The sequence below is a fragment of the Pseudophryne corroboree genome, chromosome 7, assembly GCF_028390025.1.
Source record: "Pseudophryne corroboree isolate aPseCor3 chromosome 7, aPseCor3.hap2, whole genome shotgun sequence".
NCBI classification, from domain to species: Eukaryota; Metazoa; Chordata; class Amphibia; order Anura; family Myobatrachidae; genus Pseudophryne; species Pseudophryne corroboree.
The window spans coordinates 479412242-479437006 of record NC_086450.1 but is presented as its reverse complement, the minus strand read 5'-3'; the positions used below and the strand labels follow the sequence as shown (position 1 = coordinate 479437006).

Below are 24765 nucleotides of genomic sequence, written 5' to 3'. Positions count from 1 at the left end.
CCTTCAGATTCTCTCTCAACTGGGGCTGCGATGAAAAGGCTAAGAATTCCGAGCCCACCCGCTGGCGGTGATGCAGGGCAGTCTGGAGCGAGTACTGACATCTGGTCCGGACTGAAGGACCTGCCAACGATTACTGACATGTCGTCTATTGTCACTGCATATGATTCTGTCACCATTGAAAGAATGGTGGAGGATTATATGAGTGACAGCATCCAAGTAGGCATGTCAGACATATACTGGCAGGAAAAAGAGGCAATTTAAAGGCCCTTTCACAAACTGGCTTTATTTTACCTAAGTTGCGCCCCCTCCAGTGTGTACTCCGAAAGAGTGTTTAGTGCAGCCGCTCACATTGTCAGCAATCGGTGTACGATCTTACTTCCAGAAAATGTGGAGAAGATGATGTTCATCAAAATGAATTATAATCAATTCCTCCGTGTAGACATTCACCATCAATTGCCTCCAGAAAGTACACAGGGACCTAAGATGGTGGATTCCAGTAAGGGACGAATTAATACTCTGTGAGGAGGGGGATGTACACAGTGAAAGGGGTGAGGAATCGGAGGATGATGATGAGGTGGACATCTTGCCTCTGAAGAGCCAGTTTGAGCAAGGAGAGATTGATTGCTTCTTTTTTTGGTGGGGACCCACACCAACCAATCATTTCAGCCACAGTCGTGTGGCAGACCCTGTGGCTGAAATGATGGGTTTGTTAAAGTGTGCATGTCCTGTTTATACAACATAAGGGTGGGTAGGAGGGCCCAAGGAAAATTCCATCTTGCACCTCTTTTTTTATTTATCTTTGCATCATGTGATGTTTGGGGACAATTTTTTTAAGTGTCATCCTGTCTGACACTGCAGTGCCACTCCTAGATGGGCCAGGTGTTTGTGCTACCCACTTGGGTTGCTTAGCTTAGTCATCCAGTGACCTTGGTGCAAATTTTAGGACTAAAAATAATATTGTGAGGTGTGAGGTGTTCAGAATAGACTGGAAATGAGTGTAAATTATGGTTATTGAGGTTAATAATACTATAGGATCAAAATTACCCCCAAATTCTATGATTTAAGCTGTTTTTGAGGGGGTTTTGAAAAAAAAACACCCAAATCCAAAACACACCCGAATCCGACAAAAAAATTTCAGGGAGGTTTTGCCAAAAACGCATCCTAATCCAAAACACGGCCGCTGAACCGAATCCAAAACCAAACCACAAAACCCGAAAAATTTCCGGTCCACATCTCTAATATATATATATATATATATATATATATATATATATATATATTTATATTTATATATACATACATACATACATAAAATCAGGATGAGGCATTGGCACTCACAGGACTTGATTAGTTAAACAATAAATCGCATTTCAGTCCCCAGTCATTCAGTGGGACATTCTGGGATATATAATTAGTAACATTATACAGCCAGAGGTGCGGTGCTGACATGGGGGAGAGGGCCCCTCTGTCTTAAGTTACCTGGGCCCCCCAGAAGGCTTAAACTGTCCCTGGTCATATTGGAGGAAATTCGGGGCCTCCAGGGGAGTTATCTCTTACTTTACAAATATATTCAAAAATGACCAAACGTAAAGCTGTTATCATGTAGTGTAGAACCACCAGAGCAGAGACGCCTTGTCGTGGCTGGTGGCTTACCATATGTTTGCATGTGTATGTAAGTGATATCTCTGCATTTCTATTATCATGTAGGATGTAAATCTCTTGCTGGCCATTAAATTGTCCTAGAGGAATTTGTTTTTGTTTTTTTCTTACTGTCATCATTAGTACGAGCATGTACACCCACCCCATGCCGGATGCCCATCAGACACAAGCAGCACTGAGAGGGTGGGGTCAGGTAAGAAATACATGGGCCAAAACCTGCAGTGGGGCCAGGGCTTGCCAGGGAAGTGTAACTATGACCTCAATGTGCAATGACAATGCCCCCTCACAGTGTATGTACAGGCTACCATATGGGGACCCAGCACTGCGGCAATGTCTCTGTGGATCATTACACATTTGTTCTGGATATTTTGTATTTATTTGCATTTGTACTGAGTAAATCTGATACCAGTGATATAAAAAAATAAATCCTATCCCAGCTTCCTCTCCTCCCGTCTCTCCAGTCTCACAGAGGACATTAATACATACACAGGGAAACCAGATATCACCCAGATTTGCATGCCTCCCCCTGCTCCGTGCTCCCTCTGCCCGGCATGTAATCATTACACCACTGGCACTTGTCACATCTGCTGTCATTATATTAGTAAGGGAAACAGGACAGGTCGCCCGGCTGTGCAGAATGCAGCTGTCTGTGAAGAGTGTGATAAGCATCATTTTATCTATAATCGGGATACATGGAATCATCATAAACTCCGCCATCCTCTCTGTGTACATCAGACTCTGGAGAACGAGCAATAGACTCGGAGCCAGTGACCCAATCCTGCTCTCTAAGGCTCTCACCAATCTCCTCCTGGTGGGCACTACGTTGCCTATCTATTACTTGTTAAATGTTTACACCCAAATAAACACAGAAATATTATTACCGGTGGATTATGTCCTGTTTGTCCTGTACAATATGAGTTTGTGGAACACCGCCTGGCTCTCCATCTGCTACTGTGTGAAACTCGTCACCGTTACCCACCGGATCTTCCTCTGGGTGAAAATGTGGTTTCCCTCTTCCATCTCCAAACTCCTCATAGCATCAGCAATATGGTCAGTTCTGATGACTTTGCCATTTATATGGACAGCAGAGATGATATTTCAGCAGAATACAAATGTTACTAATGGGTCAATCATTTTTGCAATGACGGTGGATCTCCCATATTGTGTGGTGAACATACTGCTCAGTTACGTCCTGCCCTTTACCCTGACTGTCATCTGTATTGGGCTCAGTGTGACGTCTCTCCTGCACCATGTCTGGAGGATCAGGCAGAACGTGTCCCAGGACAGCTCATCCCCTCAGCTCCAGGCTCTTGTTCGGGCGGCTGTGACAATGATTCTGCATGTGCTGTTGGACTTGGTCTTCCTAATCACTGAAGTGTACATGTTTGCTGAGTCGTTCTATGTCAGCCCTGTGCTACTGATACTATTCTGGGTGTTTTTCTTCTCATATCCATCAGTACAAGCTTTCATACTAATCTTTGGAAACCCCAAATTAAAGAGAATTCTCTTCAGATGAGACCTAACCTCGTGGTCATTAGATGACACAACGGACATGTAGTTGGGTATTGGGCAGTAGTTTTGTCTTACGCACATTATAAGCAGCTTTATTTTCCCTGTAATTCTGTACATTGGTTTTGTATGTGTCATGTATTAGCATTATGATATTCCCATGCAGATGTATATACTATAATACTGTCTCTTTGTTCGTCTTTGATGCCCAATTCTTTTTTTGTGATTACTCAAATTTAACGCCACTGTCACTCTTAATAAGGCTCTTACATAGATACATGCATTTAGTCATGCTGTCATTGGTCAATATGTCTACAGCATGACATGTAGGGGACAATGCTTTAAAGGGGGCCATAACTAGGGTTGTACAAGCAGTGCCATTGCCCAGGGCCCTGGGGTGGCACCGTTGATGCCCCACATCCCTTGCACCTGGCTAGGAGGGTGCCCGGAATGGTGCCTTAAAGCCAGCATTGCTGTTGCAGAGCGGACCAGGAGTCCTGAGAACTCTGTGCAGTGCTGTATCTCCCAGTACTGGTGGCCCCATCCCCTCAGTATGACTTCATAGTCTCATGCAATCAGGGGGTGTGGCTCATCGGGACTGGTTCTAATGTTATGTAAATCATTGTGACGGTCACAACTTGATGACTTTATACATCATGCCTCATAATTATCATTGCCAACCCCATTGCAGAGCTTTAAAATAACATTAGAAATTGTGTCGGAATGGTTGGTACAGTCAATATCATACTGTTGACATACCGATGTAAATCCTCGGGGTTGGCACATATGTCTAGGTGGTTGAGAGAGGTATCACAGGTGTTGGGTGGCTATGAAATGTTTCTCCCCGTACCTTGTCCTGTAGTACCATGTTCAGAGAGTTAGGATAGATTTATACGAAACAGGAGTTAGTCGCCAATTCTAACAGGATGGCTTTTTACTGAGCCTCAATGAACTCTGGATTGAAGATGATGATTGGTTAATTGGCGTTAAATTTGAGTAATCACAAAAAAAGAATTGGGCATCAAAGAAGAACAAAGAGATGACAATTGGCTATAGTTCACACCACAAAGGATCATTCAATATGCAAAAGACAATTGATTTGAATCACAGAAGAATGGCAGAATATCATTTGAATCACAGATGAGCATGTTATTGGAATCACAAATAATAGCATAAAATAATTGGAATTACAGTTTATGATGTGGTCACGAGGAAAGTGACGAAAAAAACAATCAGCGATAACAAACACTAACTTTCTAGCTTTTCATATCCAAGGTATGACAGTCTTCACTGGTTATAAACATTGGAGCTCTGGTAGAATTCTGCAGTGCCACAATATGCCAATGGGAGAAATTGGCACACAGATGTATGGAAAAATCCTGGATTGCGACAGGGACAAATGTTCTCAGTTCTATCCAAAGAGAATGTAGCTAGCGAAGGGATGGTAGTGTCTCTTGACAAATTCAACTCACTTAACAATGAGGGTCTTTTGGTGGAATAAACTCAGGTTCTCTTTCTGTTACAGGGCTTTACTTAAACTTGGCAAAAATAACTCAGTTTTTTTTAAATAAATGTCTGTCTTGCGCTTGTAATACAACGCTGTCTTTGATATTCTTATAGTAACAATGTAGGGGAATGGCTTTTCCTCAACAAACTCTGTGCAGTGTTTAGCTTGTTGGATATGGCTCTTTGTTGTCCGCACCCTTTATAATTGCACAGCTGGTGACACTAGATGCTTAAGCTGAGTATCAAACTTGCCCGAGGCTTTTGTCACTCAGTTCCAATGCACTCACTTAGACCCTTAGAGTGGAGGATTTCACTTGCTGGACCAGTCTTTGATGGTTCCTCTCTGTTACAAGATGGCCTCGGCACCCGTGCCCCTCACCGGGACTGGCGGTGTCCGGTCTACCGCTGCGGCATCTCCACACCCGCTCACCGGCACTTGGCCCTCCGGCAGCACCCCACTGCTTACACTCTGCTGCGCTGCTCTCACCACCAAGCGTTCTCAGATCCCGCTCTGCTCCTCCCTCACCATTCATCCAGTAGACTGCGCCTTCTTCTTTCTACGTGGTTCCTCTGTTCCCAGGCTGCCATGTCCAATCAGCAGTTCACATCTAGACCATGTGATCAAACCAGGGTCCTTGATTAACTCTTGCTGTGCCAGTGCTTTCTTCTCCTGCTGCCGTAACTTGTAAATTACTCTTAAAGGGCCACACACATCATTTTCCGGTGCACTACACTGGCTTCCCCTCTTACCTGCTGCCTGGGCTTCTTAACTAAAGTTCGGAGGAAGGCTGGAACCCAAAGTATAGTACACCATGTATGGCCGCTGTAGCCAGTAGGGGGCAATGTGATGGGTTTTGTGACCCTTATACCACATCATCTGCGGTACAAGCTTTGCGTATATCCGTGTTTTTAGAACAAAAATCCTGTTTGTAGATGTTGTTCAATATGTGCTTTTCATGTAATGAACGTGTGCAGAGAGATGTTATTATGTATAGTGTGTGGCAATATGTTCTATTCATGTACTGACGTGTGCAGAGAGATGTTATTATGTATAGTGTGTGGCAATATGTGCTATTCATGTACTGACGTGTGCAGAGAGATGTTATTATGTATAGTGTGTGGCAATATGTGCTATTCATGTACTGACGTGTGCAGAGAGATGTTATTATGTATAGTGTGTGCAATATGTGCTATTCATGTACTGACGTGTGCAGAGAGATGTTATTATGTATAGTGTGTGGCAATATGTGCTTTTTATGTACTGACGTGTGCAGAGAGATGTTATTATGTATAGTGTGTGGCAATATGTGCTTTTTATGTACTGAACGTGTGCAGAGAGACGTTATTATGTATAGTGTGTGGCAATATGTGCTTTTCATGTACTGAACGTGTGCATAGAGATGTTATTATGTATAGTGTGTGGCAATATGTGCTTTTCATGTACTGAACGTGTGCAGAGATTTGTTATTATTTATAGTGTGTGGCAATATGTGCTATTCATGTACTGAACGTGTGCAGAGATTTGTTATTATGTGTAGTGTGTGGCAATATGTGCTATTCATGTACTGAACGTGTGCAGAGAAATGTTATTATGTACAGTGTGTGGCAATATGTGCTTTTCATGTACTGAACGTGTGCAGAGAGATGTTATTATGTATAGTGTGTGGCAATATGTGCTTTTCATGTACTGACGTGTGCAGAGAGATGTTATTATGTATAGTGTGTGGCAATATGTGCTATTCATGTACTGACGTGTGCAGAGAGATGTTATTATGTATAGTGTGTGGCAATATGTGCTTTTCATGTACTGAACGTGTGCAGAGAGATGTTATTATGTATAGTGTGTGGCAATATGTGCTATTCATGTACTGACGTGTGCAGAGAGATGTTATTATGTATAGTGTGTGGCAATATGTGCTTTTCATGTACTGACGTGTGCAGAGAGATGTTATTATGTATAGTGTGTGGCAATATGTGCTTTTCATGTACTGACGTGTGCAGAGAGATGTTATTATGTATAGTGTGTGGCAATATGTGCTTCTCATGTACTGACGTGTGCAGAGAGATGTTATTATGTATAGTATGTGGCAATATGTGCTATTCATGTACTGACGTGTGCATAGAGATGTTATTATGTATAGTGTGTGGCAATATGTGCTATTCATGTACTGACGTGTGCAGAGAGAAGTTATTATGTATAGTGTGTGGCAATATGTGCTTTTCATGTACTGAACGTGTGCAGAGAGATGTTATTATGTATAGTGTGTGGCAATATGTTCTATTCATGTACTGACGTGTGCAGAGAGATGTTATTATGTATAGTGTGTGGCAATATGTGCTTTTCATGTACTGAACGTGTGCAGAGAGATGTTATTATGTATAGTGTGTGGCAATATGTGCTTTTCATGTACTGACGTGTGCAGAGAGATGTTATTATGTATAGTGTGTGGCAATATGTGCTTTTCATGTACTGACGTGTGCAGAGAGATGTTATTATGTATAGTGTGTGGCAATATGTGCTATTCATGTACTGAACGTGTGCAGAGAGATGTTATTATGTATAGTGTGTGGCAATATGTGCTATTCATGTACTGACGTGTGCAGAGAGATGTTATTATGTATAGTGTGTGGCAATATGTGCTATTCATGTACTGACGTGTGCAGAGAGATGTTATTATGTATAGTGTGTGGCAATATGTGCTATTCATGTACTGACGTGTGCAGAGAGATGTTATTATGTATAGTGTGTGCAATATGTGCTATTCATGTACTGACGTGTGCAGAGAGATGTTATTATGTATAGTGTGTGGCAATATGTGCTTTTTATGTACTGACGTGTGCAGAGAGATGTTATTATGTATAGTGTGTGGCAATATGTGCTTTTTATGTACTGAACGTGTGCAGAGAGACGTTATTATGTATAGTGTGTGGCAATATGTGCTTTTCATGTACTGAACGTGTGCATAGAGATGTTATTATGTATAGTGTGTGGCAATATGTGCTTTTCATGTACTGAACGTGTGCAGAGATTTGTTATTATTTATAGTGTGTGGCAATATGTGCTATTCATGTACTGAACGTGTGCAGAGATTTGTTATTATGTGTAGTGTGTGGCAATATGTGCTATTCATGTACTGAACGTGTGCAGAGAAATGTTATTATGTATAGTGTGTGGCAATATGTGCTTTTCATGTACTGAACGTGTGCAGAGAGATGTTATTATGTATAGTGTGTGGCAATATGTGCTTTTCATGTACTGACGTGTGCAGAGAGATGTTATTATGTATAGTGTGTGGCAATATGTGCTATTCATGTACTGACGTGTGCAGAGAGATGTTATTATGTATAGTGTGTGGCAATATGTGCTTTTCATGTACTGAACGTGTGCAGAGAGATGTTATTATGTATAGTGTGTGGCAATATGTGCTATTCATGTACTGACGTGTGCAGAGAGATGTTATTATGTATAGTGTGTGGCAATATGTGCTTTTCATGTACTGACGTGTGCAGAGAGATGTTATTATGTATAGTGTGTGGCAATATGTGCTTTTCATGTACTGACGTGTGCAGAGAGATGTTATTATGTATAGTGTGTGGCAATATGTGCTTCTCATGTACTGACGTGTGCAGAGAGATGTTATTATGTATAGTATGTGGCAATATGTGCTATTCATGTACTGACGTGTGCATAGAGATGTTATTATGTATAGTGTGTGGCAATATGTGCTATTCATGTACTGACGTGTGCAGAGAGAAGTTATTATGTATAGTGTGTGGCAATATGTGCTTTTCATGTACTGAACGTGTGCAGAGAGATGTTATTATGTATAGTGTGTGGCAATATGTTCTATTCATGTACTGACGTGTGCAGAGAGATGTTATTATGTATAGTGTGTGGCAATATGTGCTTTTCATGTACTGAACGTGTGCAGAGAGATGTTATTATGTATAGTGTGTGGCAATATGTGCTTTTCATGTACTGACGTGTGCAGAGAGATGTTATTATGTATAGTGTGTGGCAATATGTGCTTTTCATGTACTGACGTGTGCAGAGAGATGTTATTATGTATAGTGTGTGGCAATATGTGCTATTCATGTACTGAACGTGTGCAGAGAGATGTTATTATGTATAGTGTGTGGCAATATGTGCTATTCATGTACTGACGTGTGCAGAGAGATGTTATTATGTATAGTGTGTGGCAATATGTGCTATTCATGTACTGACGTGTGCAGAGAGATGTTATTATGTATAGTGTGTGGCAATATGTGCTATTCATGTACTGACGTGTGCAGAGAGATGTTATTATGTATAGTGTGTGCAATATGTGCTATTCATGTACTGACGTGTGCAGAGAGATGTTATTATGTATAGTGTGTGGCAATATGTGCTTTTTATGTACTGACGTGTGCAGAGAGATGTTATTATGTATAGTGTGTGGCAATATGTGCTTTTTATGTACTGAACGTGTGCAGAGAGACGTTATTATGTATAGTGTGTGGCAATATGTGCTTTTCATGTACTGAACGTGTGCATAGAGATGTTATTATGTATAGTGTGTGGCAATATGTGCTTTTCATGTACTGAACGTGTGCAGAGATTTGTTATTATTTATAGTGTGTGGCAATATGTGCTATTCATGTACTGAACGTGTGCAGAGATTTGTTATTATGTGTAGTGTGTGGCAATATGTGCTATTCATGTACTGAACGTGTGCAGAGAAATGTTATTATGTATAGTGTGTGGCAATATGTGCTTTTCATGTACTGAACGTGTGCAGAGAGATGTTATTATGTATAGTGTGTGGCAATATGTGCTTTTCATGTACTGACGTGTGCAGAGAGATGTTATTATGTATAGTGTGTGGCAATATGTGCTATTCATGTACTGACGTGTGCAGAGAGATGTTATTATGTATAGTGTGTCGCAATATGTGCTTTTCATGTACTGAACGTGTGCAGAGAGATGTTATTATGTATAGTGTGTGGCAATATGTGCTTTTCATGTACTGACGTGTGCAGAGAGATGTTATTATGTATAGTGTGTGGCAATATGTGCTTTTCATGTACTGACGTGTGCAGAGAGATGTTATTATGTATAGTGTGTGGCAATATGTGCTTCTCATGTACTGACGTGTGCAGAGAGATGTTATTATGTATAGTATGTGGCAATATGTGCTATTCATGTACTGACGTGTGCATAGAGATGTTATTATGTATAGTGTGTGGCAATATGTGCTATTCATGTACTGACGTGTGCAGAGAGAAGTTATTATGTATAGTGTGTGGCAATATGTGCTTTTCATGTACTGAACGTGTGCAGAGAGATGTTATTATGTATAGTGTGTGGCAATATGTTCTATTCATGTACTGACGTGTGCAGAGAGATGTTATTATGTATAGTGTGTGGCAATATGTGCTTTTCATGTACTGAACGTGTGCAGAGAGATGTTATTATGTATAGTGTGTGGCAATATGTGCTTTTCATGTACTGACGTGTGCAGAGAGATGTTATTATGTATAGTGTGTGGCAATATGTGCTTTTCATGTACTGACGTGTGCAGAGAGATGTTATTATGTATAGTGTGTGGCAATATGTGCTATTCATGTACTGAACGTGTGCAGAGAGATGTTATTATGTATAGTGTGTGGCAATATGTGCTATTCATGTACTGACGTGTGCAGAGAGATGTTATTATGTATAGTATGTGGCAATATGTGCTTTTCATGTACTGACGTGTGCAGAGAGATGTTATTATGTATAGTGTGTGGCAATATGTCCTATTCATGTACTGAACGTGTGCAGAGAGATGTTATTATGTATAGTGTGTGGCAATATGTGCTTTTCATGTACTGACGTGTGCAGAGAGATGTTATTATGTATAGTGTGTGGCAATATGTGCTTTTCATGTACTGAACGTGTGCAGAGAGATGTTATTATGTATAGTGTGTGGCAATATGTGCTTTTCATGTACTGACGTGTGCAGAGAGATGTTATTATGTATAGTGTGTGGCTTAATAGCAAGATATAGTGCACACATAGATGAATAAGCTGTGTAATACATTGTAACCACAACTATGAGAGAGAGCTAATGTATACGCTCTATATATCCTGGGGAAGCCACCGCGGACTATACCACCCCTGTGATATGTGAGACATGTGAGCCCATCTTCCTGGTACATTCTAGCGATGGTCATTGATAGGTTATCCATCAATGGTTGTCATCGATGGTACCATTGATGGCAACAATTGATGGGTTAAAACTATCTGCTAGGGAGCCAATGATAGTTCCACCAATCAATGGTTATCCCTGCTTTAATATGAAGTGGGCTGTTGGTCATAGACCATCAATGATTATGTAGCATCGATGGTTGATGGCCATCCCCAGCACATTCTGCTGTGCAAACTGGGTGTGTATCTGTCGTCTGGGGGCACCAGGGCTCCCCAGTGCGTTACTGCTGATGTGTATGAGCTGCACTGAATCTAACCTTAGCTAAGTACATTTATCTTCTCATAATCTCTAGATGTTCTGAGTATATACTAGAGATGAGCGCCTGAAATTTTTCGGGTTTTGTGTTTTGGTTTTGGGTTCGGTTCCGCGGCCGTGTTTTGGGTTCGAACGCGTTTTGGCAAAACCTCACCGAATTATTTTTGTCGGATTCGGGTGTGTTTTGGATTCGGGTGTTTTTTTCCAAAAACACTAAAAAACAGCTTAAATCATAGAATTTGGGGGTCATTTTGATCCCAAAGTATTATTAACCTCAAAAACCATAATTTACACTCATTTTCAGTCTATTCTGAATACCTCACACCTCACAATATTATTTTTAGTCCTAAAATTTGCACCGAGGTCGCTGTGTGAGTAAGATAAGCGACCCTAGTGGCCGACACAAACACCGGGCCCATCTAGGAGTGGCACTGCAGTGTCACGCAGGATGTCCCTTCCAAAAAACCCTCCCCAAACAGCACATGACGCAAAGAAAAAAAGAGGCGCAATGAGGTAGCTGTGTGAGTAAGATTAGCGACCCTAGTGGCCGACACAAACACCGGGCCCATCTAGGAGTGGCACTGCAGTGTCACGCAGGATGGCCCTTCCAAAAAACCCTCCCCAAACAGCACATGACGCAAAGAAAAAAAGAGGCGCAATGAGGTAGCTGACTGTGTGAGTAAGATTAGCGACCCTAGTGGCCGACACAAACACCGGGCACATCTAGGAGTGGCACTGCAGTGTCACGCAGGATGTCCCTTCCAAAAAACCCTCCCCAAACAGCACATGACGCAAAGAAAAAAAGAGGCGCAATGAGGTAGCTGTGTGAGTAAGATTAGCGACCCTAGTGGCCGACACAAACACCGGGCACATCTAGGAGTGGCACTGCAGTGTCACGCAGGATGTCCCTTCCAAAAAACCCTCCCCAAACAGCACATGACGCAAAGAAAAAAAGAGGCGCAATGAGGTAGCTGTGTGAGTAAGATTAGCGACCCTAGTGGCCGACACAAACACCGGGCCCATCTAGGAGTGGCACTGCAGTGTCACGCAGGATGTCCCTTCCAAAAAACCCTCCCCAATCAGCACATGATGCAAAGAAAAAGAAAAGAAAAAAGAGGTGCAAGATGGAATTATCCTTGGGCCCTCCCACCCACCCTTATGTTGTATAAACAAAACAGGACATGCACACTTTAACCAACCCATCATTTCAGTGACAGGGTCTGCCACACGACTGTGACTGATATGACGGGTTGGTTTGGACCCCCCCCAAAAAAGAAGCAATTAATCTCTCCTTGCACAAACTGGCTCTACAGAGGCAAGATGTCCACCTCATCTTCACCCTCCGATATATCACCGTGTACATCCCCCTCCTCACAGATTATCAATTCGTCCCCACTGGAATCCACCATCTCAGCTCCCTGTGTACTTTGTGGAGGCAATTGCTGCTGGTCAATGTCTCCGCGGAGGAATTGATTATAATTCATTTTAATGAACATCATCTTCTCCACATTTTCTGGATGTAACCTCGTACGCCGATTGCTGACAAGGTGAGCGGCGGCACTAAACACTCTTTCGGAGTACACACTTGTGGGAGGGCAACTTAGGTAGAATAAAGCCAGTTTCTGCAAGGGCCTCCAAATTGCCTCTTTTTCCTGCCAGTATAAGTACGGACTGTGTGACGTGCCTACTTGGATGCGGTCACTCATATAATCCTCCACCATTCTATCAATGTTGAGAGAATCATATGCAGTGACAGTAGACGACATGTCCGTAATCGTTGTCAGGTCCTTCAGTCCGGACCAGATGTCAGCATCAGCAGTCGCTCCAGACTGCCCTGCATCACCGCCAGCGGGTGGGCTCGGAATTCTGAGCCTTTTCCTCGCACCCCCAGTTGCGGGAGAATGTGAAGGAGGAGATGTTGACAGGTCGCGTTCCGCTTGACTTGACAATTTTGTCACCAGCAGGTCTTTCAACCCCAGCAGACCTGTGTCTGCCGGAAAGAGAGATCCAAGGTAGGCTTTAAATCTAGGATCGAGCACGGTGGCCAAAATGTAGTGCTCTGATTTCAACAGATTGACCACCCGTGAATCCTTGTTAAGCGAATTAAGGGCTGCATCCACAAGTCCCACATGCCTAGCGGAATCGCTCCGTGTTAGCTCCTTCTTCAATGCCTCCAGCTTCTTCTGCAAAAGCCTGATGAGGGGAATGACCTGACTCAGGCTGGCAGTGTCTGAACTGACTTCACGTGTGGCAAGTTCAAAGGGCATCAGAACCTTGCACAACGTTGAAATCATTCTCCACTGCACTTGAGACAGGTGCATTCCATCTCCTATATCGTGCTCAATTGTATAGGCTTGAATGGCCTTTTGCTGCTCCTCCAACCTCTGAAGCATATAGAGGGTTGAATTCCACCTCGTTACCACTTCTTGCTTCAGATGATGGCAGGGCAGGTTCAGTAGTTTTTGGTGGTGCTCCAGTCTTCTGTACGTGGTGCCTGTACGCCGAAAGTGTCCCGCAATTTTTCTGGCCACCGACAGCATCTCTTGCACGCCCCTGTCGTTTTTTAAAAAATTCTGCACCACCAAATTCAAGGTATGTGCAAAACATGGGACGTGCTGGAATTTGCCCATATTTAATGCACACACAATATTGCTGGCGTTGTCCGATGCCACAAATCCACAGGAGAGTCCAATTGGGGTAAGCCATTCCGCGATGATCTTCCTCAGTTGCCGTAAGAGGTTTTCAGCTGTGTGCGTATTCTGGAAAGCGGTGATACAAAGCGTAGCCTGCCTAGGAAAGAGTTGGCGTTTGCGAGATGCTGCTACTGGTGCCGCCGCTGCTGTTCTTGCGGCGGGAGTCCATACATCTACCCAGTGGGCTGTCACAGTCATATAGTCCTGACCCTGCCCTGCTCCACTTGTCCACATGTCCGTGGTTAAGTGGACATTGGGTACAACTGCATTTTTTAGGACACTGGTGAGTCTTTTTCTGACGTCCGTGTACATTCTCGGTATCGCCTGCCTAGAGAAGTGGAACCTAGATGGTATTTGGTAACGGGGGCACACTGCCTCAATAAATTGTCTAGTTCCCTGTGAACTAACGGCGGATACCGGACGCACGTCTAACACCAACATAGTTGTCAAGGACTCAGTTATCCGCTTTGCAGTAGGATGACTGCTGTGATATTTCATCTTCCTCGCAAAGGACTGTTGAACAGTCAATTGCTTACTGGAAGTAGTACAAGTGGGCTTACGACTTCCCCTCTGGGATGACCATCGACTCCCAGCGGCAACAACAGCAGCGCCAGCAGCAGTAGGCGTTACACGCAAGGATGCATCGGAGGAATCCCAGGCAGGAGAGGACTCGTCAGACTTGCCAGTGACATGGCCTGCAGGACTATTGGCATTCCTGGGGAATTAGGAAATTGACACTGAGGGAGTTGGTGGGGTGGTTTGCGTGAGCTTGGTTACAAGAGGAAGGGATTTACTGGTCAGTGGACTGCTTCCGCTGTCACCCAAAGTTTTTGAACTTGTCACTGACTTATTATGAATGCGCTGCAGGTGACGTATAAGGGAGGATGTTCCGAGGTGGTTAACGTCCTTACCCCTACTTATTACAGCTTGACAAAGGGAACACACGGCTTGACACCTGTTGTCCGCATTTCTGGTGAAATACCTCCACACCGAAGAGCTGATTTTTTTGGTATTTTCACCTGGCATGTCAACGGCCATATTCCTCCCACGGACAACAGGTGTCTCCCCGGGTGCCTGACTTAAACAAACCACCTCACCATCAGAATCCTCCTGGTCAATTTCCTCCCCAGCGCCAGCAACACCCATATCCTCCTCATCCTGGTGTACTTCAACACTGACATCTTCAATCTGACTATCAGGAACTGGACTGCGGGTGCTCCTTCCAGCACTTGCAGGGGGCGTGCAAATGGTGGAAGGCGCATGCTCTTCACGTCCAGTGTTGGGAAGGTCAGGCATCGCAACCGACACAATTGGACTCTCCTTGTGGATTTGGGATTTCAAAGAACGCACAGTTCTTTGCGGTGCTTTTGCCAGCTTGAGTCTTTTCAGTTTTCTAGCGAGAGGCTGAGTGCTTCCATCCTCATGTGAAGCTGAACCACTAGCCATGAACATAGGCCAGGGCCTCAGCCGTTCCTTGCCACTCCGTGTGGTAAATGGCATATTGGCAAGTTTACGCTTCTCCTCCGACAATTTTATTTTAGGTTTTGGAGTCCTTTTTTTTCTGATATTTGGTGTTTTGGATTTGACATGCTCTGTACTATGACATTGGGCATCGGCCTTGGCAGACGACGTTGCTGGCATTTCATCGTCTCGGCCATGACTAGTGGCAGCAGCTTCAGCACGAGGTGGAAGTGGATCTTGATCTTTCCCTAATTTTGGAACCTCAACTTTTTTGTTCTCCATATTTTATAGGCAGAACTAAAAGGCACCTCAGGTAAACAATGGAGATGGATGGATTGGATACTAGTATACAATTATGGACGGACTGCCACGGTTAGGTGGTATAAAAAAACCACGGTTAGGTGGTATATAATACAATTATGGATGGACGGACTGCCTGCCGAGTGCCGACACAGAGGTAGCCACAGCCGTGAACTACCGCACTGTACACTGGTTGATAAAGAGATAGTAGTATACTCGTAACAACTAGTATGACGACGGTATAAAGAATGAAAAAAAAACCACGGTTAGGTGGTATATATTATAATACAATTATGGTTGGACGGACTGCCTGCCGAGTGCCGACACAGAGGTAGCCACAGCCGTGAACTACCGCACTGTACACTGGTTGATAAAGAGATAGTAGTATACTCGTAACAACTAGTATGACGACGGTATAAAGAATGAAAAAAAAACCACGGTTAGGTGGTATATATTATAATACAATTATGGTTGGACGGACTGCCTGCCGAGTGCCGACACAGAGGTAGCCACAGCCGTGAACTACCGCACTGTACACTGGTTGATAAAGAGATAGTAGTATACTCGTAACAACTAGTATGACGACGGTATAAAGAATGAAAAAAAAACCACGGTTAGGTGGTATATATTATAATACAATTATGGATGGACGGACTGCCTGCCGAGTGCCGACACAGAGGTAGCCACAGCCGTGAACTACCGCACTGTACACTGGTTGAAAAAGAGATAGTAGTATACTCGTAACAACTAGTATGACGACGGTATAAAGAATGAAAAAAAAACCACGGTTAGGTGGTATATATTATAATACAATTATGGTTGGACGGACTGCCTGCCGAGTGCCGACACAGAGGTAGCCACAGCCGTGAACTACCGCACTGTACACTGGTTGATAAAGAGATAGTAGTATACTCGTAACAACTAGTATGACGACGGTATAAAGAATGAAAAAAAAACCACGGTTAGGTGGTATATATTATAATACAATTATGGTTGGACGGACTGCCTGCCGAGTGCCGACACAGAGGTAGCCACAGCCGTGAACTACCGCACTGTACACTGGTTGATAAAGAGATAGTAGTATACTCGTAACAACTAGTATGACGACGGTATAAAGAATGAAAAAAAAACCACGGTTAGGTGGTATATATTATAATACAATTATGGATGGACGGACTGCCTGCCGAATGCCGACACAGAGGTAGCCACAGCCGTGAACTACCGCACTGTACTGTGTCTGCTGCTAATATAGACTGGTTGATAAAGAGATAGTATACAATACTACTAATATACTGGTGGTCAGGCACTGGTCACCACTAGTCACACTGGCAGTGGCACTCCTGCAGCAAAAGTGTGCACTGTTTAATTGTAATATAATATTATTTATCATGTACTCCTGGCTCCTGCTATAACAACCTGCAGTGCTCCCCAGTCTCCCCCACAATTATAAGCTTTATATACAATACATTGATGTGCAGCACACTGGGCTGAGCAGTGCACACAGACTGAGTCACTGTGTGACTGTGTATCGTTTTTTTCAGGCAGAGAACGGATATATTAAATAAAACAAACAACTGCACTGTCTCTGGTGGTCACTGGTCACTGTGGTCGTCAGTCACTAAACTCTGTCTGCACTCTCTTCTAATCTACAGTATCACAGCAATCTCTCTCTCTCTCTCTCTTCTAAATCTAATCTAAATGGAGAGGACGCCAGCCACGTCCTCTCCCTATCAATCTCAATGCACGTGTGAAAATGGCGGCGACGCGCGGCTCCTTATATAGAATCCGAGTCTCGCGAGAATCCGACAGCGTCATGATGACGTTCGGGCGCGCTCGGGTTAACCGAGCAAGGCGGGAAGATCCGAGTCGCTCGGACCCGTGAAAAAAAAAGTGAAGTTCGTGCGGGTTCGGATTCAAAGAAACCGAACCCGCTCATCTCTAGTATATACCTATGTATATCTGTAATCAATAAACTGTTTGTTATACTGTTTTATTACCTGATTCTGTGTGTCTTTACTCAGTCATGAGCCATTATCACTGGTAATTGTGTTACACACTCCTGTGTCTGCACCCCAGCTCCTGTGTAATGACGGAGGTGAGAGAAGTCACACAGTGTCTGTGCACAACAATTAGTATCAATGTAATGTCAATACTGTATGTAACCCCTACAGAAACAGTCATGTACTCACGTCTGTCTCTGCTCTCAGTATATACTTCCCGTCCCTGCGGCCTGCGCCCTGTCACTGACCAATAGCCGCCCAGCACACAGCTGCAGATACAAAGGCCCTAGAGCAGTGGTTCCCAAACTATTTTGAGTCACGGCGCCCTGGAATATCAGAATTTTTTCACAGCACCCCGTGGCCAAAGGTTTCTTACTGAGAAATTCAGAAATAAAACAAAAATGAAGTACTGTAAGTTTATATGTCATCCTTAGGGTCAGTTATGTGGCGAGGGACAGGATTCACTTCTGTTTCTCCACATAGTTTATGATGGGAAGTAAAAAGCACTGGTTTTGGCTATTACATTGACCATAAATAATTTGAAATGGTCCTGGACCACCAACCCTGCAAGTATCCTGACGTCGGGATCCCGGCGTCGGTATTTTGACTGCCGGGATACCGACCTCCTTAATATTAACTACATCCCATCTGACACATACACAGACGGGATTGGAAAGTCAATGACATACCAGAGATCAGGTTTTACCTCATTTGGAAGTGATGTTTCTGGGCTTTGTTGGTTATTCAGAGATGGACGCAGATCTTGTCTCCCGCAGCCAGATCTGCGCCTACCTCCTCACATGCAGGGGGGTGTCCAGCACAGGGCAAGGGTCCCCCAGCAAGTGTGGCGCCGCCTCACGATGCGTTTGCAATCTTATTACGGATGCATCAGTTTAAGGTTGACCCCTGCCAGTGCAGGTAGGTGGTCCGCTGCCAATTTTAAATCAGATTGGCTGCGTGTGATGCCGTGCAGTCACCCCAAAAATGGACGCCACACATCTACAATGCCGAAATGCCATCCCCGAACACCCTCCCCTGTTAATAACCTTGTGGCAGGATGCACTGCAGCCGGTGCACGTGCGCAGACCCGCTGAATGTAGGTGCTGTATACAGACGCGCGGTTGCGGTCGGCTCTGAATGAGGGTCTTTGTCCTCTGTGATATGAAAACTGAAAGACTGAGACACAAGTTCCTTCTTGACGTTGGGGTGCAGCCCATCCACCTGTGGACAGCAGGACCTGAGTGTATCCAGCCTGTAAGAGATGAAGCCCTGGATACCACAAACACTTGAAGGTATCTGTTGCTAAGTATCATCCAAGGTTACCACTTATTAGTACTACGTATAAAGCATTATTACATACATATACTGTCTTGTCTGCTTTCTTTAACTCCGTGTTTTCAAAGAATCCAGTAGCTCCACCGTGAACAGGTATTTCCCAATTTTATGATTATTTTCTGGAGCTCTTTTCCTGGGACGTCCGGATCCCTTAGTCCCAGTGAAGGGAAATCTTATTGCTGCAGCGTACAATATAACCCCTCCCTGTCCACTACAATGTGCCTCCACCCAAGTGTATGTGTCCTGTTGTAGGATGTGGGGCCTACGTGGGAAAGCCATAACTGTGTGATGTGTCTACATTTCTAAGGCAAATTACACCATACTCCTTCTCTACCACAGAACCATCTCCAGTTAGTCCTCTGTTTCCATCCTGGAGATATCCTCTCATTCAGGAAGAGGTGGCCACTTTCAGGGCAATATATCTATACTTCAATGCAATGGTAATAACATGACACATAATTTTATATATATATATATATATATATATATAAAACCATGCAATGTACTGCCGGTATACATTCACAATACAGATAACAACAATATTACAACAATACAATATAAATACAATGTTTATAGTGCCCGGGCTGCTATAGTTGTATACTGCAGCTTAGTTGGCACAGATGACAGTATATAGTGAATCTTTTTGTTACGTAACCTTCTCCCTTTAGCTGTAGTCCCTACTTTGAAATAACTTCCTGAAGGCCATTAGTCTTTGCAGTCCTGTAGCATTTACGTGTAGACAAATCAGGACCTATTATGTAGCTGTTAGCTAATAAATGACTTTCCAGGTTCACAAGTTCATAAGTCTTAATGGAACAGATAATAATATGCCTTATATATTGTACTTTTCTATGACGTCTGCTGAAGGGTTGTAGATATACTCTGCAAAGGAATCAAATCTGTATACTCACATACTCCAAGCATTAGTCTAGGTATAGTTCCTGCATTAACCCTGTGTAGCCTGGAGAGTATCTACAGTATATTTGTCTCTTGTACATTTACAAGGTCTTTGTTGAAGAACACTGTAGCAACTCCTGGGTTTTACTTTGCTGGTCATTTTGGTGCTTTACCAGTCCTGGCCACCAGGTGGAGTTGTTATATAAAACACTTTAAAGAAATAATGGAAACGTTTGGGCACCAAGCACTCTATGTTCTGTCATAAACTTGGTAAGCGCCATGCAGAGGCTATTAATGATTTAGCTTCCAGGCTGGCCAAGGTTTAACACTAGTGCTGACTGTGGGTGGGGTGTGCAGGGTGCATTAGGCATATCTCACCACACCAGTAGGCCGGGCCCCGACTGATCAGCTGTAGAAACCAGTGTCGTGCAGTGAGGTCAGTGGCTGGTGAGGCACTACAGCCATAATGTCCGCCGAATCCTGCCGATGACCCCTACCACCGCCGAGCCAATGCCCGCTACTGCCTATGAGCCGATGCCTGCTGCCACCACCAATGGCTTACAAACTCGCCCACCATCAACTTGACCCAGCCCTCCGCCATTAATATGCATCTCAGTCTGATGCCGCCACTGCCGCCAATGTCCGCTGCCTACCTGCTCATCATACTTGTGATATATTGTACATTTTTATAGAAAAAAAAAATTAGTGTTCGGGATTGGGAAGGGAGTGGGAGGAGGTCATGAATGCAATTTTGTTGTCCAGGGCTTCCATTAGTCAAATTATGCCGCACAGTAGCGCCACTTACACAAATTACGCCAGGCAGAGCTCCCTTTTACACATCTCGGCAGGTACAGCCCCCTATTACACATTACGGCAGGTACAGCCCCCTATTACATATTACGGCAGGTACAGCCCCCTATTACACATTACGGAAGGTACAGCCCCCTATTACACATTATGGCAGGTAGAGCACTTTACATCCCCCCCCCTACCCTTAGGGTGTAATGAAGTGTACTGTAGTGTAGTATAGTGTAGTGTAGTGTAATGTAGTGTACTGTAGTGTTGTGTAGTATAGTGTAGTATAGTGTACTGTAGTGTAGTGTAGTGTAATGTAGTGTACTGTAGTGTAATGTAGTGTAGTATAGTGTTGTTATAGTGTACTGCAGTGTAGTGTAGTGTAATGTACTGTAGTGTAGTGTAGTGTACTGTAGTGTAGTGTAGTGTAGTGTAATGTAGTGTAGTGTGTAGGCAGCCACTTACATGATTTCTTCTTCTGGCGCTGCTGCAGGCTCCTGACCCGGCGCTTCCTCAGTCTGTACGGGATGCGGTCAACATCCCGCTGGACGTGATCCCGGAGGTCGAAATACCAATGCCGGAATCCCGACCGCCACAATCCCGACATATTCTCCTTCCGTGGGTGTCCACGACACCCATAGAGGGAGAATATAATAGTGTGCCAAGCGTAGCAAGGCACCGTGCCCGCAGCCTGGCGAGCGAAGCGAGCCTGCAAGGGGCTGCGTTCCGCTCGCCACCCCTGTCGGGATTGTGTGGTCGGGATTCCGGCGTCGGTATTTCGACCCCCGGGATCCCGTCCAGCGGGATTACGTACTGATCCCGTCTGTACACTGCACTGCAGACCAAGAGGAGTGGGGGGCCGCGGGAGCTCAACAGTCAGCATGGGGGCCAGGAGAGGAGGCAGGCCGCGGGATCACAGTTGAGCACAGGGGGGACTAAGAGAGCGGGGGGGCTAGGCTGAGCACACGGGGCAAAAGCACCGGGGGGGTGCGCGGGAGCGCAGCTGAGTATGAGGGGCCAGGGCCGGTTCTTGGCCTTGTTGCGCCCCGGGCAAAATATAGGGGCGTGGCTTCAAATGAGGGCGTGGTCACAACGCTGAAAGAAAAAAATAGATTAAAAAAAGTATACTTACCATCCCCGTTCCTGATCCAGACCGCTGCAGACCCCTCGACGGCGGCGCCGCTCTTCTCCTTTCCTCTCTTCGATCTATGGGAGAGACGTTATTACGTCTCTCCCATAGAACAGCATAGACACTAGAGGTCAATTATGACCCCTAGTGTCTGTGCCACTATGCTGTGCGGTGCGCGATGACGTCATTGCGCACCGCACAGCAAAGGTCCTCTACATGAAGGGAAACTAGACGCTACGCGTCTGGTTCCCTTCAAAGCGGGGGGGCACAACAGGGCACTGCGGGGGGCACAGCGGCGAATCTTGCCCTGGTGCGGCGCCCTCCGGAAGGCGGCGCCCCGGGCAAAAGTACCGCTTGCCCGTGGCAAGAACCGCCACTGCGTGGGGGCTAAGGGAGGGGGGGCCGAGACAGCGCAGCACACAGGGAATTTCCTGCTAGCAGATGCTCCCACTGGTCAGAGCTTGGTCCTGCAAGAGCAGATCGGGAACGGGAGGAGCAGCTGTCAGCAGCGGGGATATGCAGCCACTCGGAAGGGGGGCATCTGACTCTCTGCCCATCCGTTCCAGCCCACCCCCTGCCGCTGTCCAATGATTGACAAGTGTGTGCCTTGATGTGAGCTAAAGGCACAGCCCCCTGTCAATGAGGCAGTTGTGCTGGTGCCGCAGTTTATTCGTTTTTCAATGGGCTTTTCCAGCTTGTGATTTGGCTCCACCCCCTGCCCGCCCCCCTCTTCAGACACTTTATTATTGTCACTGGGAGGCAGCGCTCTCGCTGCCTCCGATAGAGATTTAGAGGCATTCTCAGGTTAAAATGATTAAAATAATACAAAGTAGTGTTATTAGTATCTTCTTTGTATTATTTTAATCATTATGACAGGGGAGGTACTGCCTCCCCTGACTGCACGTCCCTGGTAGAAACCCCTCCCCCGCTTCTCCCAGCTCTCTCTCTATTGGTGGAAGGACGGAGCTGTCTAAGCTGCAGTCTATATGTGCCCGTGACATGCATCGCACTCTCGGACTGATCTTCCATCACACAGCAGCACTGACCCACCCCCGCTCAGCTCACTTCAGCTGCAACCAGCTGTCACAGCTCCCCGGCTGCTGCGGTCTACGACAGCGTGGCTGGTGAGACTGTCTGCCGTGTCTAACGAGACCCAACCAAGATCACGCTCTCCCAGCTCCCGGCCTCTGCCAAAGTTACAGCTCTGCACAGGCAGCACCAGTCAGCCTTAGCGGCAAGCTCTGGAGGGGATAAGCCAGCTGACCAACCACTGCTGTGTGCAGCTCCTGCTGTGACCCCGGCTCCCCCACCGGCATCACCCCCCTGTGCCTGACCGCTAGTTCCCAGCTCTGATGCAGCTAGTGTGGTAGCTCAGGCACAGGGTGATGAGCACTGGAGGGAAGACACTCTAGACTGGCTGTCTGCTGTAACCAACAGCTCTTTTATACCCCATATCCTGAGTCACCTGAGGTAAAGCCCCGCCTACTGGCAATCACCTCATCTGGAGCCCCTCCCACTGGCTGATTGACAGCTAGGATTGAGGGGAGTTGCTAGAATGTTCTCTCAGTTGCTGACCACCAATGTATGTATATATATATATATATATATATATATATATTTACAGTATATATATATATATATATATATATAAGGAAACAAAGCTGGCACTCCGGATACTGTGCTGTATTTGACCTGGTGCCTTCAATAATCTGTGTTGCAGCAGACAATGTAGGAATCCAATAGAAGCGGCACTCAACGGGTCTTTAGTATGAAAAGAGTAAATCAACGGCGGAGTGACGCCTGGCAGAGGTTAACGTTTCAGTTTAATACATAAACTTTCATCAGAACAAAGAAGCAGTAAACTGTACATACCTTTATGGGGATGTCTATTGCGTTTTTGGATATCCATATAATCTGCGTTACCAATAGAGGCTGACATCCGCTGTCTTGTTGTTATGGTGACGGTGCTGTATTGTTGATTTTGTTTCCTAGTTACTGCCCGACCGGAAGTGGCGCTGCAGAGCGCACGTCCAACTCACGCGACGTCACCGGAAGGCGCCGCATTCAGCACCCACGCTGTTTGCTTCACATGGTGTATACAAGTTATAAAGTTATGTACAGTTTACTGCTTCTTTGTTCTGATGAAAGTTTATGTATTAAACTGAAACGTTAATCTCCGCCAGGCGTCACTCCGCCGTGGATTTACTCTTTTCATACTAAAGACCCGTTGAGTGCCGCTTCTATTGGATTCCTACATTGTCTGCTGCAACACAGATTATTGAAGGCACCAGGGCAAATACAGCACAGTATCCGGAGTGCCAGCTTTGTTTCCTTATTTAAGGTGTCCGTTTTTTTGTGGGGATTGCACCCCACTCTGTACCTGTCATCAAGCAAGGCAACCGGCCACATTTTTTCTTATATATATAATATATACTGTATAATAATAACGGACCTGGTGGACACTGTCAGCAGACTGCTAAACTAGTATGAAGAAAAAAAATGCCACCACAGGTATACAATGTAGATGGATGGATAGTATAGTATTATATTACTTATGGACGACGAGTGCACTGACGACACAGAGGTAGGTACAGCCGTGGCCTACCGTACTGCTATATATATATATATATATATATATATATATATATTATACTGTATAATAATAACGGACCTGGTGGACACTGTCAGCAGACTGCTAAACTAGTATGAAGAAAAAAAAAGCCACCACAGGAGTGTTTTTCAGGCAGACAAACGTATACTGGACTGGTGGTCACTGTCAGCAAAACTGTGCACTGTACTCCTGCTATAACTGCTCCCCAGTCCCCACAATTGAATTAGGCAGTGTGAGCAGTGCACTCAGCACAGATATATCATGCAGCAGTGCAGCACACTGCGCACAGATATGGTGGAGCGTTTTTTTCAGGCAGAGAAACAACGGATTAAACTCACTGGTGGTATTATAATCAAAACCCTGCACTGTACTCCCTAACAGCTGC

The 24765-nt window shown here is 44.9% G+C and overlaps 1 protein-coding gene across 1 annotated transcript; it reads left to right on the top strand.

The window, feature by feature from the left end:
• The first annotated feature begins 2296 nt into the window (after positions 1-2296).
• LOC134944376 (taste receptor type 2 member 41-like) lies at positions 2297-3175 on the top strand. The gene has a single exon (XM_063932957.1). The coding sequence runs from the start codon at positions 2297-2299 to the stop codon at positions 3173-3175; it is 879 nt and encodes a 292-aa protein (XP_063789027.1).
• Positions 3176-24765: the final 21590 nt, after the last annotated feature.